This window comes from Phyllobates terribilis, unplaced genomic scaffold (genome assembly GCF_046119375.1).
Source record: "Phyllobates terribilis strain yellow unplaced genomic scaffold, ASM4611937v1 Scaffold_2__4_contigs__length_985480577, whole genome shotgun sequence".
Classification (NCBI taxonomy): Eukaryota; Metazoa; Chordata; class Amphibia; order Anura; family Dendrobatidae; genus Phyllobates; species Phyllobates terribilis.
In genome coordinates, this window is record NW_027362762.1 from 746,752,686 (window position 1) to 746,772,551 (window position 19,866).

General features: G+C 44.6%; 1 protein-coding gene across 1 annotated transcript in view; it reads right to left on the bottom strand.

Moving 5' to 3' along the window:
- Window positions 1–19,866, bottom strand: part of LOC141227665 (amine oxidase [flavin-containing] B-like) — a 233,607-nt gene that overhangs the window by 172,929 nt on the left and 40,812 nt on the right. Inside the window, exon 2 of the mRNA XM_073667245.1 lies at window positions 17,506–17,600. Coding sequence (XP_073523346.1) covers window positions 17,506–17,600 — 95 coding nt within the window. The remainder of the gene's footprint in view (window positions 1–17,505; window positions 17,601–19,866) is intronic.

Genomic DNA, 19,866 nt, shown 5'->3' on the forward strand with positions numbered 1-19,866 from the left:
TTATACATAAGTACAACCAAGATGGCAATGTCCAGCCATTATACCGCTCAGGAAGGAGACGGGTTCTGTGTCCCAGAGATGAACATGCTTTGGTCCGACATGTGCATATCAACCCAAGGACAAAAGCAAAAGACCTTGTGTAGATGATGGCGGAAGCTGGTAAGATTGTGTCAATATCCACAGTGAAATGAGTACTGTATTAACATGGGCTGAAAGGCCACTCTTCCAGGAAGAAGCCATTACTCCAAAAGAAACATTAAAAAGCCAGATTAATGTTTGCAAATGCACACAGGCACAGACCTTAATTTTTGGAGTCATGTCCTGTTGTCCGATGAAACTAAAATTTAACTTTTTGGGCATAATAAACTAGAGACGGGGGGGGAACCAAGGAAATAGGTGGGATGTGAGGCAAGCAAGGGGGAAGGGGAGAAGTGAATATAATGAGGGTGGAGAGGGGGGTGGGGATAGTACAGTTAGATCGTTAGAGAAGAATAGGATGCTAAATAACCCCAAAGTTTTATCTTGCATGCTGACCAACGCAAGAAGCCTGACCAATAAGGCGGATGAGCTGTGGGCGCTTATATCGGAGGAGAGGTATGACATCGTAGGTATAACAGAGACTTGGCTAGACGATAGCTACGACTGGGCGGTAAATTTATTAGATTATAGTTTATTTAGAAGGGACCGGAAACAGGGGAAAGGCGGAGGAGTCTGCTTATATGTAAAGTCATGTCTAAAACCCAGACTAAGGGAAGATATAGGAGAGGGAGAAGAGGGGGTCGAGTCCATGTGGGTAGAGATAGAGGGGGCAAAAAATAATAATAAAATATTACTGGGGGTCTGCTATAAGCCACCAAATATAACAGAGGAGAATGAGAATCTGCTATTAGGACAAATAGACAAAGTAGCAAAACATAATGAAGTGATTGTAAAGGGGGATTTCAACTACCCGGATATTGACTGGGAAACAGAAACCTGTAGATCTCAGAAAGGAAAAAGGTTCTTGACAAATATTAAGGATAATTATCTCTCCCAACTAGTGCAGGAACCAACGAGAGGGAAGGCCGTGTTGGACTTAATATTGACTAATAGGCCTGATAGAATAACTGAGGTACAGATAGGGGGGCACCTAGGTAATAGTGATCATAATATTATCGACTTCAAAATGCCCTTCAGTAGGGTTATCAATAAGGGAACAACAAAAACATTCAACTTTAGGAGGGCGAAGTTTGATCAGCTGATAGAAAACCTTCAACTTATTGACTGGGACAAAGTACTTAATCAATGGAATACGAATAGTAAATGAGAAACCTTCAAAAGAATTCTGAATACTCAGTGCGAGAGGTATATACCGTATGGGAATAAAAGGGCCAGAAATAAGAGGAAACCAATATGGTTGAACAAGAACGTAAAAGGGGCGTTAAATAGCAAAAAAGAGGCATTCAAGAGATTAAAACAGGAAAACAGTAAGGAGGCACTAATGTGTTACAAGGTAAAAACGAGAACCTGTAAAAAACAAATAAAAATAGCGAAGGAGGAAGCCAGAGAAACGTATTGCTAGGGAAAGTAGATCAAATCCCAAACTGTTCTTTACGTATATAAATAGTAAAAGGATTAAATCGGATAATATTGGACCGATAAAAAGTGAGGAAGGCAAAATCATAGAGAAAGATGAGGATAAAGCTAATCTATTAAATAATTTTTTTCGACAACTTTCACAAAGGAAATAGAACTAACAGGAGAAATGAGAAGTGACAAGCTTAATCCTCCACTAAGTATGACTAATCTAACCCAAGTTGAGGTACAGAAACGCCTCAGTAACATTAAAATAAACAAATCACCAGGACCTGATGGCATACACCCACGGGTACTAAGGGAACTAAGTAATGTGATAGACAGACCGTTATATCTTATATTTAAGGACTCTGTTGAGACTGGGTCTGTGCCACTTGATTGGCGACAGGCGAATTTAGTGCCAATATTCAAAAAGGGAGCGAAAAGTGACGCCGGAAACTATCGGCCGGTGAGTCTGACGTCCGTTGTGGGCAAAATTTTTGAAAGCTTCATTAAAGAGGCAATTACGGAGCATCTTGATGCTAATAATCTTTTAATCCCGAACCAACATGGATTCATGAGGAATCGCTCCTGCCAAACAAACCTGATTGACTTCTACGAGGAGGTTAGCTCTCGAGTAGATCAGGGGGAACCAGTGGATGTCGTGTATCTCGACTTCTCAAAAGCGTTCGATAGTGTGCCACATAATAGGTTGGTATACAAAATGAGAATGATGGGGCTGGGGGAAAATGTCTGCAAGTGGGTAGCTAACTGGCTAAAGGATAGAAGGCAGAGGGTGGTTATAAATGGAATATACTCAGATTGGGTAAGCGTCACTAGTGGGGTACCACAGGGGTCTGTACTAGGCCCAATGTTATTTAATATCTTTATTAGCGACATAGTCAACGGGATAAATAGTAAAATATCAATATTTGCAGATGACACAAAGTTATGTAAAACAATTAATACAAAAGAGGACAGTGCAGACCTACAGAGGGATTTGGATAAGCTGGGTAGGTGGAGCATTAAATGGCAAATGAGGTTTAACGAGGAGAAATGTAAGGTCATACATATGGGAAGGAAAAATGGAAGTCACCAGTACTCACTGAATGGGAAATCATTGGGGAATTCAGAGATGGAGAAGGACTTGGGCATCTTGATTGATAGCAAACTAAATTGGAGTGCCCAAAGTCAGGCCGCTGCTGTAAGGGCAAACAGGGTAATGGGATGTATCAGAAGAGGTATAGCTGCAAAGGATGAGAACATTGTTCTTCTACTGTACAAAGTACTGGTCAGACCACACTTGGAATACTGTGCTCAGTTATGGGCCCCAATATATAGAAAGGATATAAATGAGCTTGAAAAGGTACAAAGGAGGGCAACAAAATTAATAAAGGGAATGGAGGGACTGCAATACCCAGAGAGGTTGGCAATAGAGATGAGCGTTGTTCTACTCGAACTGTTCGCCAATCTCAAATTCAAGCTGTTTTGGGCGGTGTTCGAGCCGTTCGGCGAACACGAACAATTTGAGAAAAATTCGGCTGTTCGAGGTTATGTTCGATAACTGTTCGTGCACCAAAATCATAACTGGATTTTTTCTCAGTAATGATGAAAATTAATGTTAATACGCAGTTTGAGTGTACAGCGGGGTGGGGGGAGGGGCAGGGGATGGATCTCTGCAGGAACAATGAAGATCTCCATTTTTTTTTCTCTTTCCCGCATTTGCAGTGGGGAGGTGCAATCTGTCAGCCTATCAGCAGCGCACACACGGAGCGAAGTGCTTTTTTTCACACAAGCAAGGGCATGTGTCATTGGCAGTGTATGTCACATGTCCTTGCCCTATAAGACCAAGCCATTTTCCCCGTCGCCACCATTTTCTCACTGCTGCAGCTGCGTGTTAGACGGCACCGATGTTGCTGTGTGCGCTATACCTTGTTAATTTCAAGCCAATTTTCGCACAAATATACAGATAGCTTGGGAGTAGGGAATAGTTGTGATTGCAGTCCTTTTAAGGACTAGGTTACAGCATTTCCTACGACTTTTATCAGGGAGGTCTGTGCTCTTAAATAGATAGGTTGTGGGAGTAAAGACTAATTGTAATTGGAGTCCTTTTCAGGACTAGGTTACATGAGTTCCTATCAGTTTTTGCCAGGCAGGTCTGTGCCAGTGCTGTGCAAGTTTTTTTCACAGCATTTGGCTGAATCTAGCAAAGCTAATCCTTTTTGGCCTATTGCAGAGTGTGTTAGTCAGTGGAGTAGCCTATCTGTGTTGCAAGATATAACACCTGTGTATAGAATACCAATTTTTTTACTGCACCTAGTGAAGTAAAATCTTTTGGGCATAGCATCATTCTATTAGTCCATCTATACTGACCTCCATCAGGTTGCAAACTGAATATAATTTTTTTCTGCATCTAGCTCTGAAAAAATATTTGGGCTTCTAGCAGTGTGTGGGACTTGGTCTATTTGTCCATCTATACTGACCTCCATCAGGTTGCAAATTAAAAATAATTTTTTTCTTCATTTAGCTCTGAAAAAATATTTGGGCTTCTATCAGTGTGTGGGACTTGTTCTATTAGTCCTTCTATACTGACCTCCAGCAGGTTGCAAATTGAATATAATTTTTTTCTGCACCTAGCTCTGAAAAAATAGTTGGGCTTCTAGCGGTGTGTGGGACTTGGTCTATTAGTCCATCTATACTGACCTCCATCAGGTTGCAAATTAAAAATAATTTTTTTCTGCATCTAGCTCTGAAAAAATATTTGGGCTTCTAGCAGTGTGTGGGACTTGGTCTATTAGTCCATCTATACTGACCTCCATCAGGTTGCAAATTAAAAATAATTTTTTTCTGCATCTAGCTCTGAAAAAATATTTGGGCTTCTAGCAGTGTGTGGGACTTGGTCTATTAGTCCATCTATACTGACCTCCATCAGGTTGCAAATTAAAAATATTTTTTTTCTGCATCTAGCTCTGAAAAAATATTTGGGCTTCTAGCAGTGTGTGGGACTTGGTCTATTAGTCCATCTATACTAACCTCCATCAGGTTGCAAATTAAAAATAATTTTTTTCTTCATTTAGCTCTGAAAAAATATTTGGGCTTCTAGCAGTGTGTGGGACTTGTTCTATTAGTCCTTCTATACTGACCTCCAGCAGGTTGCAAATTGAATATAATTTTTTTCTGCATCTAGCTCTGAAAAAATAGTTGGGCTTCTAGCGGTGTGTGGGACTTGGTCTATTAGTCCATCTATACTGACCTCCATCAGGTTGCAAATTAAAAATAATTTTTTTCTGCATCTAGCTCTGAAAAAATATTTGGGCTTCTAGCAGTGTGTGGGACTTGGTCTATTAGTCCATCTATACTGACCTCCATCAGGTTGCAAATTAAAAATAATTTTTTTCTTCATTTAGCTCTGAAAAAATATTTGGGCTTCTAGCAGTGTGTGGGACTTGTTCTATTAGTCCTTCTATACTGACCTCCAGCAGGTTGCAAATTGAATATAATTTTTTTCTGCATCTAGCTCTGAAAAAATAGTTGGGCTTCTAGCGGTGTGTGGGACTTGGTCTATTAGTCCATCTATACTGACCTCCATCAGGTTGCAAATTAAAAATAATTTTTTTCTGCATCTAGCTCTGAAAAAATATTTGGGCTTCTAGCAGTGTGTGGGACTTGGTCTATTAGTCCATCTATACTGACCTCCATCAGGTTGCAAATTAAAAATAATTTTTATCTGCATCTACAGTACCTCTGAAAAAATATTTGGGCTTCTAGCAGTGTGTGGGACTATTTGTATTAGTCCATCTATACTGACCTCCATCAGGTTGCAAATTCAAAATAATTTTTTTCTGCATCTAACCCAGCCAATAGTTTTGGCCTAATACCACAGTTTGGCCACTCAGCTCTGCTCGGTTACCATCCATTGTTTTTTTGTGCAAACAACTCCAGAGTTGTGAATTAGTTAACCACCAAAATGAGTGGAAAAAGGCCTGCTGCTGGTGGAAAGGGGAATAGGCGTGTTGGGAAGGGGAAAAAAGGTTGTGTCCGTGGGGTAGGTGTTAAAGCAACAGTAACATCTGCAGAAGAAAGACCATCTTCCAGCCAAACTAAAATGTCTACTTCTTTTAGCGGACAATGTGATAAGATCCCTTTCTTACGGCCACGCCAATCGCTACAAATTCCAGATGAGGCACAAAAACAGCAGGTGCTTCAACGGATATCAAGTGCTCCTTTAAGTGGGCTCTCCTCCACATCAACTTCAACATCACAAATACTCCAGTCCTCAAAGGTGTCACCCAAATCGCACTTGCTTCCTCACAGCTCCCAAATCTCCAGCTGCCCGTCTGAGTATGAGGTAGAACAGATGGTTGAGTCTGCAGAGCTGTTTACTCATACTATAGCCTGGGAATCAGAGGTCGACTCCAGTGCTTCTGTGAATCCAGACGAGGAAATGATCTGCACTGATGCCCAGAATCTTTATGAGTCGGATCCAGGACCAGACGCAGAAGGTTCTGACCATAATGTAGACCCTCATTCCCAAACTGTAACTCCTGTTGGTGGAGACAATGAGGAAGACGATGATAAGACTCAAATACCTGATTGGAGCGACAACTTTAGTTTTTTGTCAGGGCAGGAACAGGTTGGCTCTGAGGACGACGGGTGTGATAACGCACAGGGTGATGATGATGAGGTCGGAGATCCCACTTACTGTCAACCCACAGTCAGCCAAGAGATGAGGTCAGCAGAGGAGGTGGAGGAAGATGCTAGTGACGACGAGGTCAGGTAGTACTGGAAGCACGTCAACAACTGCATCCTCAAACACAACTCTGCCTCTCACCACAAGTCGTGGTGGCTCTTCAGGTCGCATGGGTGCTAAGCCTTGCATAGCCTGGGCATTTTTTCAGATCGATAAAGATGACCCAACTCGTGTTATCTGTAACATTTGTCAGCAAAAGCTAAGTAGTGGCCAAAAAATACATAGTTTGAGTACTTCATGCATGAACCGGCACATGGACATGAAGCATAAGTTGCAGTGGGAAGCTCAGTGTGCTACAATGCGGCCTAGCCGGCCGGGCCAATCACCGTCTGCCATATCTTGTGCATCCGCGGCCTCTTCATCCTCTGTGACTGGGGGGACAGCAGTCACACCTGTTTTGGGGCGCAGACCTGCCACCTCTTTACCCGCAACAGCCAGCGTGATTGGCAGGTCATCATTTTCTTTGGAGGTGGTAACACCAGCTGGTGTTGAGCGCTGTCCGACATCGATAGCACCACCTTTGGATCAAGGCAACCTAACATGTCCGCCTGCATCTTCCTCACAGACCGGCAGTTTGCCGGGGACACCCTTATCAACCCCGTCTAAGCACAATAGCCAGCCCTCGGTCCCTCAGATGTGGACAAGTAAAAGACCATTTCCTCCTAGCCATGAGAAAGCTAAGAGGTTGAATTTCACCATCTGCAAGCTCTTGGCTACAGAAATGCTGCCTTTCCGCCTGGTGGACACAGAGGATTTTCGAGACCTTATGTCCGTCGCAGTGCCCCAGTACCAGATGCCCAGTCGGCACTACTTCTCAAAGAAAGGTGTGCCTGCGCTCCACCAGCATGTCGCACACAACATCACCGCTTCTTTGAGAAACTCTGTGTGTGACAGGGTGCATTTCACCACAGACACTTGGACGAGTAGGCATGGACAGGGGCGTTACATGTCGCTGACTGGGCACTGGGTAACTATGGTGACAGCAGGACAAGGGGCTGCTGTCCAAGTCTTGCCGTCCCCACGAGTTGTGCGTCAATCCTCTTTATGTCAAAGTTCCTCCACTGCTTCTGCCTCCTCAACCTCCTCTCGGTCTTCCACCTGCACCCAAAGCCTGTCTGGTCATGCCACAAGCTTTCTAACTGCACAGAAGGGATCCTGCACACCTCCTTACTATGTTGGCAGTAGGGCTCAACATCATCAGGCGGTTTTTACATTGAAATGTCTGGGAAATGTGAGTCACACAGCTGAGGAGTTGTGGTCAGCTCTGGAGAACCAATTTCATGAATGGTTGTCTCCACTGGACCTGAAACCAGGGAAGGCCGTGTGCGACAATGCTGCAAACCTGGGTGCGGCCCTTCGCCGGGGCAATGTCACACACGTGCCTTGTATGGCTCACGTGTTGAACCTGGTTGTCCAGCAATTTTTAGCCCACTATCCCAGACTAGATGGCCTTCTGCAGAGGGCACGGTCGCTGTGTGCTCACTTCCGCCGTTCGCATCCCGCAGCTCAGCGACTTACATCTCTACAGAAGTCGTTGGGCCTGCCACTTCACCGGCTAAAATGCGATGTGCCTACCCGGTGGAATTCAACTCTGCACATGTTGCAGCGACTGTGGCAGCACCGACAAGCCCTGGTGCAATACGTTCTGACGTATAGCCTGGGCCAACGAGATTCAGAGGTGGGGCAAATCACGCTGGAGGAGTGGTCTCAGATCAGGGACCTATGCACCCTTCTGCACAGTTTTGAAATGGCGACGAAGATGTTTAGTGCTGACGATGCCATTATCAGCATGACTATTCCGGTGATTTACATGCTGGAGCACATGTTAAACAGAATTCGGAGTCAGGTGGTGGCACAAGAGGAGGTGGAGGAAGTAGAGGAGGAGGAGTTGTATGCGGAAGGGCTAACATCTGCAAGGTCCAGACGGTCGGCAGCACCAAGGCGGCAGGCATGTGAGGGTGGGGGAGATGGTTTTACCAGGGCGCATGGTAGCAGCCAAACTAGTGAGGAAGGTGCAGGAGCCCAGGAAGAAGTGGAGGACGAACTGATGGAAGACTCATCAGATGAGGGAGACCTTGATCACATTTCTGTTGTGCGAGGTTGGGGGGAGAGGACAGAGGAAGGAAGCATGATTGTTACCTCGCCACCAACACAACAGGGACTTGGTGCTCCTGGATGCGCAACACACATGAGTGCCTTCTTGCTGCACTACCTGCAACATGACCCTCGAATTGTGAGAATTAGAAATAATCCTGACTACTGGGTTGCCACACTGTTAGATCCCCGGTACAAAAGTAAATTTGCAGAAATTATTCCTGCCATAGAAAGGGATGCACGAATGCAGGAGTATCAGCAGAGACTGTTGCAGAATCTTACATGTGCTTTTCCACAAAATACCAGTGGTGCACGTAGTGAATCTCACAGTTCCAACTTGCCAACCGTGGGACCGTCAAGTGTTCAGCACTCAAACCATAACAGAACCACAGTATCTGCTGGTAACATCAATTTTGCGGAATCATTTCACCACTTTTTTAGCCCATCCTTTGCAAGGCCACAGGAGACAAGAAGTCTGACACATAGTCAACGCCTAGAGACGATGGTACAGGAGTATCTCCAAGTAAACATTGAAGCCACGACTGTGTCACTGGACCCTTGCTCTTTTTGGGCTTCCAATCTGGATAAATGGCCGGAGCTAGCCACTTACGCCTTGGAGATCTTGTCATGCCCCGCAGCCAGCGTTCTGTCTGAACGTGTGTTCAGCGCTGCTGGTGGTGTGCTGACAGATAAGCGCACGCGGCTCTCCACTGATAATGTAGACAGACTCACGTTCATAAAGATGAACAAATCATGGATCCGAAACGACTTTTCTACCCCTGTGTAATCCTGGGGAGAGTAAAAGCTTGATGATTGGTTAAAATCACCCTACCAACCGTTTTAAGCTTTCAAATTACTAATCATGTTTATCTGTATCTTGACTGGAAAATAATTTGGGCTTTGTAGCAGTGTGCAGCACTGATCCTATTAGGCCATCTATACTAAAGCTTCACCAGATTTAAAATTAAAAATAATTTTTAGCTGCATCTAGCCCGGAAAATAATTTTGGGGCTCCGAGATGCGCAAGGCACATAAGTGCCTTCTTGCTGCACTACCTGCAGCATGACCCTCATATTGTCAGAATTCGAAGTAATCATGACTACTGGGTTGCCACACTCTTAGATCCCCCAAACTTTTCGATCAACCTTTTCATTTTAATAAAGACCAAAAAAATGGTCATTTTTGAAATTATAAGCATTAGCAGGTTGTTAGAAACTGAAATCAAACAGTTTTCAACTCAAAACTTTATTCTAGGTGATGTTACATTTTCACATAGGACCCCTTGTTCGAAAGGAGCTTCTGAACTCTCTCGTCCATTGAATTTGTCAGGTTTTGGATGGTTTCTGCTTCAATTGTTTTGCATGAGGACAGAATACCCTCCCAGAGCTGTTGCTTAGATGTGAACTGCCTCCCGCCATCATAGACACTCCTTTTAATGATGCTCCAAAGGTTCTGAATGGGGTAGAGGTCAGGGGAGCATGGGGGTCACACCATAAGTTTGTCCCCTTTTATGCCCATATCAGCCAGAGATGCAGATGTTTTATGTGCAGCATGAGATGGTGCATTATCATGCAGAAAAATGATCTTGCTGTGAAATACACGGTTCTTCTTCTTGAACCATGGCAGGAAGTGCTGTTTGAGAAAATCCACATACATTATGGAGTTCATCTTTAGCGCCTTCAGGGATCCTAAAGGGGCCGACAATCTCTCTCCCCATGATTCCAGCCCAAAACATTACTCCACCTCCTCCTTGTTGGCGCTGTAGCCGTGTTTGCGTGGGGTGTCCATCAACCAGCCATCCTCCACTCCATCCATCTGGACCATCGAGCGCTGCACGGCACTCATCCGTGAACAAAACAGTTTTGAAATCAGTCTTCATGTAATGTTTGGCCCACTGGAGCCGTTTCTGCTTGTGTGAAGTGGATAGAGGAGGTCGACAGGATGGCGCATGCACAGCTGCAAACCTCTGAAGGACCCTGCATCTTGTTGTTCGGGGGACGTTGGAGGCACAAGCAGCTTCAAAATCTTGTCTGCTGCTATGACAAGGCTTTTTTGCCGCTGCTCTTTCAACCTGACGTAATTGCCTGTAGGAAAGAGTCCTCAATTTGCCCTTATCAGCACGCACACATGTGTACTGTGAATCAGCTACATACTTCTTGATTGCCAAGACACTTCATCCTGATCATCGCACAATGTTGATTGTAGTCATGCCTTGACCTAAACACTCCACAATTTGTTGCTTCTCAGCAGCCGACACATCCTTTTTCTTTCCCATTTTGGCAGAAAATGTAGGCTGCTTAATAATGTGAGAGAGCCTTCTTAAGTAGTCTTGCCTTTCATTGGACACACCTGCCAAACTAATTAGCACAGGTGTCTGCAATTGCTTACAGTGATATAAAGAGCCCTGACACACATCACCATCAATGAGTTTAACTGACAAACAAACAAATTCTTCCCTTATCACTCCTAAACACTTTTTGTATAATAATTTGGAACGCAGTGTACATGTGCTTTTCCACAAAACACCAGTGGTTCACGTAGTGAATCTTACAGTTCTAACTTGCCAACCGTGGTCTGTATGGAGTTGTTCAATAAAGGGCCCAAAATTAAGATAACATAGATGGGAGAGGTCTCTATGAATAGGAATTCCTAAGTATTTGATACCCTGTGAGGGCCAGGCAAAGGGAAAGTTGGACTGGATGGAATCCTATATGGATTTGGGGAGGGAGACATCGAGGGCCTCAGACTTCGCTGCATTGATTTTAAAATTTTACCATGTAACAAAGTGATCTATTTCAGCCATAACAGCATGGATGGATATATGTGATTGAGTGATATATACTAGGACATCATCAGCAAATAGAGAGCACTTGTACTCGGTGCCTCCCACCTCAATCCACCTAATATTGGGGTTATGGCGAATTGATGAGAGCAGGTGCTCCGTCACTAGGATGTATAAGAGAGGGGACAGAGGACATCACTGCCTTGTCCCATTGGTGATTGTGAAAGGTGATGAAAATGTTCTGACGCACCCCCTGGGCCTTGGGACACCCGGAGCCGGACCCTTTTTGGTGGATGCTGGTGGTTGTAGTCTTCGTGGCGGCGACCCAGTTCCGTGGCTCAGGGCGGTCAAACCAGTGGCGGAACTATTTATGTGGTTTTCATGTTTAAATGTCCGACTACGCCACCCGTGGATTGCGGTCAGAGTGAACCGCCGCTACAGGGCAGACCACTGAGGCTGGTGTTGTGGGTGCAGCAGAGCGTAGCATAACTCCCCACGGGAGGAGTATAGCCTCAGGGCAGTGTATGCGGAGGATGGGGGTGATGGTGCAGGGCAGCAGCAGTAACGACACGGAGTCAGTGATGCAGTTCAGGGCCTTTACTCACAGTTCTTATTATCCAGACCACGTCTGCAGGTAACGGCTGCCCACGTCGTACTGTGCTCACCAGGTGAGGGGCTCAGACAACTCCCAGATAACTTTGGAGCACTTCACAGGACCCCCTTTGTGTGTCCTTTGTCTGGCCTTTCTTACCAACACTTCTGTCCGGCTGCCTCGGGCCTCCTCTTGGTAAACTTGGCGCCAGTTTCCCTGACCCTATGTGGTGCCTTCCTAGCGGGTGTAGCGAGGGGCTGAGCCACATAAAATGTCAGAGCCTCCGGTTTCTAGCTGAGGGTCGTTTCCTGCCTCCACTAGTTCGGGGACCGGTCTCCCCCTTTGGCCTGACCCCTCCACGCAGGTGGATTCGGGCGTGCGGTGGCGACTCGCCCGTCCGCGCCCCTGGGATCCCTTCATTCCTCGTTCCTGGAGCCTTCTCCGCTCCTCTTCCTTCCTTCTCCCTCTTCCAGGCCTGGGCCTCTGTTACTAGGCCCGCCTCCGGAGCAGAGCTCATGCAGAGCCCCTGCTCCCTGCCACTTCTGCTCAGACTTCTCTGCACTGAACTAAGATGGTGCCCACCTTTTATACTCCCTTCTCAATGCACCCAGGAACTGCTTCCTCCCTGCTCCTGCACTACAGGGTTCCCCTTCCTCAGTGTTTCCTCCCCCCACTCCAGCCAGGGACAGGGACTGTCGTGCCCATCTCAGGGGCATATTGGTCGCCCTGCCCCACGGCAATGTGGTGTAATGCATGCAGGTGTCGGGTCCTGATCCACACTCCTTCCTTACCTGAGAGTGAGATATCACACCTCTGGGTGAGGTGCAATACGTCTGTAGCAACCGAGCCCTCAGGGTGCTACAGTTCCATTTATCTTCAGCCTAGGTGACGTATTGCGATACAGGGCCGTGATTTTGGCTATAAAAGGGTCCCCTAGACCCCTACCCCAAGCTTTTTAAGAGAATCATATATGGCGTGCCAGGAGACTCTATGGAATGCTTTCTCAGCATCCAACGAGAGTATCTAATTACAAATTTTTAACTGCATCTAGCCCAGGAAATACTTTGTGCCTAGTAGCAGTGTCTGCTAGTGAGCGGATTATCCCGGCTGTTAAGCAAGCTGCACCACCTGTCGTTTAGACACTTAATTTTTTCAAAGGAAATGCTTCGGGACCATGGGATACTTAGTGAAGAGCATCAGGAGGCACCCCAAGGCATAGGGGCTGGGACTGGCAGTAGGATGCCTTGCGGTGGACAGCCGAGCTCGATCCTTATAAAAGCTTTTTAACTGCAGCAGCTTTAGTGGACGCTACTGGAGCTGGAATTACCGCGGCTGCTGGCATGAGACTTGCCCTCCAATAGATCCTTGTAAATGGATTTAAAGTGTATTCATTCAAATTAGAGAGACAATTTAAATTAAAAAGCTTAGAGCTGCCTCCACCACAGGGGGGCTCGCTCGACCCACCAGCGGACAGGCACCAGTATTGGGAGAGGGGGGCTGGCCGTCAGGGTTCACCGCGGCTCTGGCACAAACCCGGCGACACGGAGGTGGCACGGGCAGGAGCGGACTGGCCGTGTCGGCTTCTCACTTTTTGGATTTTAGAAGGGCATGACATGCCTATATCTGTGTCTCCCCCTCCTTTTACTCCTCCACCTCTTTTATTTTCGCATGACTATATGTACTTGTCACTTTTCCATGTGTTAGTTATGTCTTCTGAGCAGTTTGTCAGCTTTTGGACACCTTTGAAGGTGTTTTCTATGTGTTTCTATGTGTTTTTGTTTGCCTGCCATTGGTTTTAACGGTGTTCGAAGGTGTTCGACGAACAGTTCGACGAACAGTTCGGCGAACACACGGGTGTTCGACGAACCGAACCGAACTCGAACACTACGGGGGTGGCTCAACACTAGTTGGCAAAACTAGGACTATTCAGCCTGGAAAAGAGAAGGTTGAGGGGGGACATAATAAATGTGTACCAGTATGTTAGGGGACAGTATAGAGATCTTGCCCGGGATTTGTTCAAAAGGAGGGATATTACGGTAACAAGAGGGCATTCACTAAGACTGGAAGAGAAAAGGTTTCAGCACAGCATAGGAAGGGGTTCTTTACGGTAAGAGCAGTGAGAATATGGAATTCACTGAGTGAGGAGACGGTAATGTCGGATTCACTATACCTGTTCAAGCGGGGACTGGATGCATTTCTAGATACCAGGCAGATTTCAGCGTATACTTAAAAATAAAATAAAATAGTAGGTTGATACCGGGATTTATTCTGACTGCTGGTTTCAGAGTCGGGAGGGAATTTTTCCTCAGGTGAAGATTGGCTAAATCATTTGGGGTTTTTGACCTCCTCTGGATCAACTTTAGCAATTACAGAACTAACAGGTCGAACTTGATGGACGCAAGTCTTTATTCGGCTTTACAAACTATGTTACTATGTTACTATGTTACCATCATTACGCTTGGAGGAAAAAGGGAGAAGCTTGGAAGTCTAAGAACAACATCCCAACTGTGAAACACGGTGATGGCAGCATCATGTTGTGGGGTTGTTTTGCTGAAGGAGGGACTGGTGCACTTCATAAAATAGATGACATCATGAGAAAAGAAGATTATGTGGCAATACTGAAGCAACATCTCAAGAGATTCAGCCAGGAAGTTAATACTTGGGCGGAAATGGGTCTTCCAAATGGACAATGACCCGAAGCATACAGCCAAAATGGTAACAAAGTGGCTTAAAGATAACAAAGTCAATGTTTTGAAGTGGGCATCACAAAATCCTGATCTCAATCCTATTGAAAATTTATAGGCAAAGCTGAAAAGGTAGGTGCGAGCAAGGCGACCTACAAACCTGGATCAGTTACACCAGTTTTGTCAGGAGAAATGGGCCCAACTATTGTGAGAAACTTGTGGAATGATATCCCAAACGTTTGACTCAAGTTTAAGAGCAATGGTACCAAACACTAATGAAATGTATGTAAACTTTTGACTTTGCAGTAAGTAATAAAAATACCTTAAAACATTCTCTCTCTCATTATTCTGGCATTTGACAAATATTAAAAATTATCGTAATTAATAATGGACCTAAAACAGGAAAGGTTTATTCTGATTTCATGTTAGATTTTGAGAAAAACATGCATATGTGTCTTTTTATATAGTGTATATAAAATTCTGGTTTCAACTGTATATAACATGCCTTTGATGTGGCTCTCTGTATAGGAAAGCACATTCTCTATACCAAAATCAAGGGCTCTCCCATAAATCAAGAAAACCTTTAAATATATAGGAGCATTTAGCCAAAAATTCCTTAAAAATGTTTTATTCTTTATTACACAAATATTAGAAAAAAATTGAAGATAAAAATTACATATAAAAGGAGAGTGTTAGACATAAGCTAAAGCCACACATATGGCCCCAAATACAAAGTTAGTGGTGCACATAACAAATAATCTTCAAGGGAGGCAGTAATCAAGATCATTAGGTCATGTCCAGAAATTGTGAACCTAATTATTATGCAGTGGATAAGAATATTCCTACTTTAAGATTGACTCAAAGATGTTGACTCTATCACCTATGGAGGTCAATCAGAATTAATATGAACAATAAATAAATTGTGCAGTATATACAGGTATGTAAACACATTGATGTCACTCAAGGATTCAGAAAACCAATGTATATGTTATGCAGCATATATAGGAATGTAAACATTAATGTGATACTAAAGCAGAAATGTTCATAGTAGATAACACTGGGTAATTAGTGATTTCTGTTTGTTGCCTACACAGAAATCACACTGCTGTGCCATGGTAAACATTAATAATGTCAAAAATCAATGATAGTACAGCAGTAATTAATATTCAAGAACAATATAAATATATGTTATATTTATATAAAAATAAAATAAGCCAAGGAATGATGATAACATTTTAATGGCCAGAAAGACATAACCCTGTAAAGGTAAAATACATAAAATGTATTAGTAAATACAGAAGGGAGCAAAGATAAAACCTGTGTGATAGCCAAGTAACACCCCTGACGCACTTTTCACGTTCCGCTTCCTCCAAGGGGTTTAGCTGTCTGTATAGGAAAGCACATTCTTCTGCGTTTTCTATACAGTTAAACAGTATGCTGGTCCATACCTGCCACACAGAGGCGGAAAAAACAAACTTTTGGATTCTGTTTGCTTAATTGGGTCCTAAGGGCACATTACAGGACAAGTCGTGAAAAGCTCTCGCTGTATATCTTAAGCTAAGTGCACAGGCGTAATATGCACCTGGCCTTAAAGGGGTTATTCAATTGATGTTTTTAAAAGAACAGCTGAAGATGATTTGAAAAAGCTATTCTTTCCCATGAAAATTCATTCTTTCCCATGAAGGTGGTCCCATGATGACCACTCCATTGGTGTTCCTGGTATTTACTCATATCCAACGGGAATGTGATTTTTGCAGCCAATTAGTGAGTGCAGTGGTCATATGCCATACAACTGGCATCATGGGTTTTATCGCTGAGCAATTATGCAACTAGTATTGCAAATGACTGCTGCCATCACTAACTGACTCCAGCAGTCATATGCTGGCCGTATGTAAACACAGACCGGAATGAACAGCAGCAGATGTTGCACATTAGTAACATGATTTTACATTGCAACAGGACTCTTGTGACTGCATTGATAAATCATCTGTAAATGTTTAAGTGTATATTCACATGGAAGCTTTTGACATGGACTTTTCTGGCTGAAAAATCTACATAAAAAAGCACTTAATAAAAACACACATTTTTTTTGGGAGGGGTGTTGTTTTTTGTGCTTCAGGACCTTGAGTAGAAAAATTTAAATCTTTTTTTTAAGCAGAATTGTTTTAAGAATTGACATGTTGCTTGTTTATCCATGTGAAATAAATAGCTTGCACCATGTGGAATATGGGCATGTTATTCCAATTTAAAGTGAATTGGAAGATTATTCTGAGAGTATTTGAACAGGCTTTTCATGTGGATTTTGAGCAGAATCTGCTCCCATCTCTGTTAGAACCTTGCTCTTAGGTTTTTTCCTTTGCTGGTCACATGACCTTGTTGGCCTATTTAATCCTGCTCCGCCCTTCTGGCTTTGCTGGACTTCATTGTATAACTACTTTCTAGCTAGCCTGTGCTCTGTATCTAACGCTGTTAGTTTGCTTGGTCTACGGACCTCTATGTTCTATATATTTTGTTTGTTCGTCTGTCTGCTACTATTTCTGTTAGGAGGTGTCCCATTTTCCTCCCAGTCCTTAGTACTTGTAGGGATTCCTTCCCCACATCTATAGGTCTCCGTACAGACTAGCTTAGGACTTTAGCAGGTCTGATCGCAGGATCAGGTTCCCTGTTACATCGTAGGGATTCAGCTGAGTTCTATCGTAGGGACAGATCTCCTCTCTTTCCTTAGCTCTGGTAGCAGAACATAACAATCTCCATGTCAATACACATTGCATGAAAGTACCCTAAGCAAAAAAAAAGCAAAATCAAAACAAATTAAAAACCAATGAAAAAACTTGCATTTTTTTCAAAATTCACGGTGCGTTCTGCATTTTAGCCAATATTAAACATTATTAGTTATTACAGGAGAATAATGTGACTCGTTTCTACCATAAAACAACACCCATGATTGTTCTTATTAGTTATGTAAATAGCAAAATTCATGGGTTTTAAATTTTTTATTTTAAGCTAAAAAAAAACATTATGTGCAGTAAAACCTATAATGAGAACTCACCCGTATAGTATGTGTTCGTCCACCAACTCTGTCCCGAGCCTCCAACACAATGACATTGAGTCCTGCCTCTGTCAGCAGTTTAGCAGCTGAAAGACCTGAAAAAAAAAAGACAAAACCAATTACAAACTTTACATATTTACAAACAATTAGGAAATGAGAAGTATCTGGTTTAGTATACTGTAATTCAGATTATTTATTCTGTAGTACTGAAGATACATATTAGTCTCATTATGGGATGCTGTAATTGTAGATACTAGTTTATTGCTATCGGATATCGACTGCTTCTGCCCTCAATTTCCATCTTTGGCAATACTTGTCCTGTTCTTTTGTAGTTTAGCTTTGTCATAAGATGAATTATCAGTAGTGATGAGCGAGCGTGCTTGCAAATGCTCGGTACTCGCCCAAGCATCTCAGTGTTTGAGATGCTCGGCGAGTACTTTCTGGATGCTTAGGCATGATCTCGAGTCCCCGCCCCGCAGGTTTGGCACTGATTAGACAGTGAATATGACGCGCCCCCTGGGCCCCCACGGTGCCGGGCCGGTAGATGCCGGGGGTGATGTCACAGCGGCGGTTACCTGGTCCATGACCCAGGGCGGTCATTAAAAGGGGAATATTTATAGGGGATTTATAGGGTTTGTAATAAGTTTGTGATGCCACCTGTGGTGTCTGGTAAGGATTACCAGCGTTGCAACAGTCCTGTGAGGCAGGTGTTTGGGCAGCTTTGTTATGATGGCTCCCCACAGGTGGAGTGGCCTCAGGGCAGTGTAGGGGTAGATGGTGGATGCTGGTGAGAGATGCCAGGACGGTTCCGGAGGAAAGATGGACACTCACACGGGGGTAAGCTTCAGTACCTTTACTGGTGATGATGCAGGCACGGTCCAGGGTACTCCGGACGAAGCGTGCACTTTTGGACTCTCCCCAGTGAGCGGGTATAGGGCCTCCTGATCCGTGGCTTTACTCGCTAAGCTTCTGACCTGCCTGGAGCTAGGCCTAGCTTGGTTACTGTCTCTCTTTCTCTTGCACCTGCTGACCTGGTGGTAGGGCCTTCTCTTGGAGATCACTCTCCCTGGACGCTGGGGCCTCCGTGACTCCTAGCCCTGGTACTGTAGTCAGCGTTTGGTAAACCTGGGACCTGTAGTCCTCCAGGGGTTCCAGTGGTCCCTACTGGGTATAAAGGGACCCCGTAGGTGTGGACCCGGTGTCCGGTATATATCTCGGGGTGAGCCTGGTATGCTCCTCTGCCCCCTCGCTACTTCTTTCTTCTCCTCTTGCCTTCGGCCACACTCAGGGCCCTCACTAGGCTTTCACTCGTGCTGTAGGCCATGGCCCGGCTAAGCACAGCAGCCACCGTGCTGCCTCTTCGGTGCTCTTTGAGCGTCAGCACGCTCTCTGCTCAACTCTTAGCTCTGTCCCTCTCTGTGTCTGAGCAGGAACTCAACTTCCACTCCACTGACTGCCTAACTACACCCTCCAGTATCTATATGTCCCTGACGGGCTCCCTCTGCTGGTCTGAGGTGGTAGGGTGGAGGTGTGTGAATGTGTGAGGGCCTCTTGTGGAGAAGTCCATCCATGCACCCTTCTGGGTTCTGTGGCACCTGTGCACAGCAGGGCGCCGCATCCCCCCCTAGTAAAACTCAGTACTCCTGGATTGAAGCATTTTTCTCAAAACAGGTTAAACAATAACATATCTTCCCTTTATGGGAGGCACTTTTCTTGAACGTTACAGGTAACATTAAAATACAAAAATATAAAGTATCTACAGAGTTCCTCAAATCAGTTCCAGGTAGATCCCAACAGGGTACCCCTCTCACTGATTAAAGTGCCAAGGTAGCTTGAGGGACCTGCCCGTAAACCCTCCACGTAGGCCCTGGGCGTGGCTGCAGGGCACAGGTGATCCGGCATCGGACCACGACTTTTGCCACGCCAAACAGTTTTTTGCTCTGAGGTCGCTTAAAAGGCAATCCAGGGAGTGCAACTATGTACTATGTAACCCCTATGGGTAACCAAATGCAATGAGAAGTGTCCGTGTCACATAAATTGTCCATTAGCAAGGCAAAATAAATCAATAAATAAATACATGAAATTATTACAAGTACATACCCTACGGGGTAACTATTTATACTGTCAGTGTTTCTCTATTTACTCCCTATACCTGACAGGGGTCTGGCCTTTTTTGCTACGCGATGACCTACGTAGTACTGGGATGCGTGTAGTGTGGATGCTTATTTTCCACTCTATGTGTTGGAGGACTGCAAAACTGCCTTAACCTCTCTATGGGACTGGCAAGTACACTGGTTACTGGGCCTACTGGCTCTGCTTCTACCGGTGATCCTTCTTCCGGGGATTCTTCCTGAGCAGGCT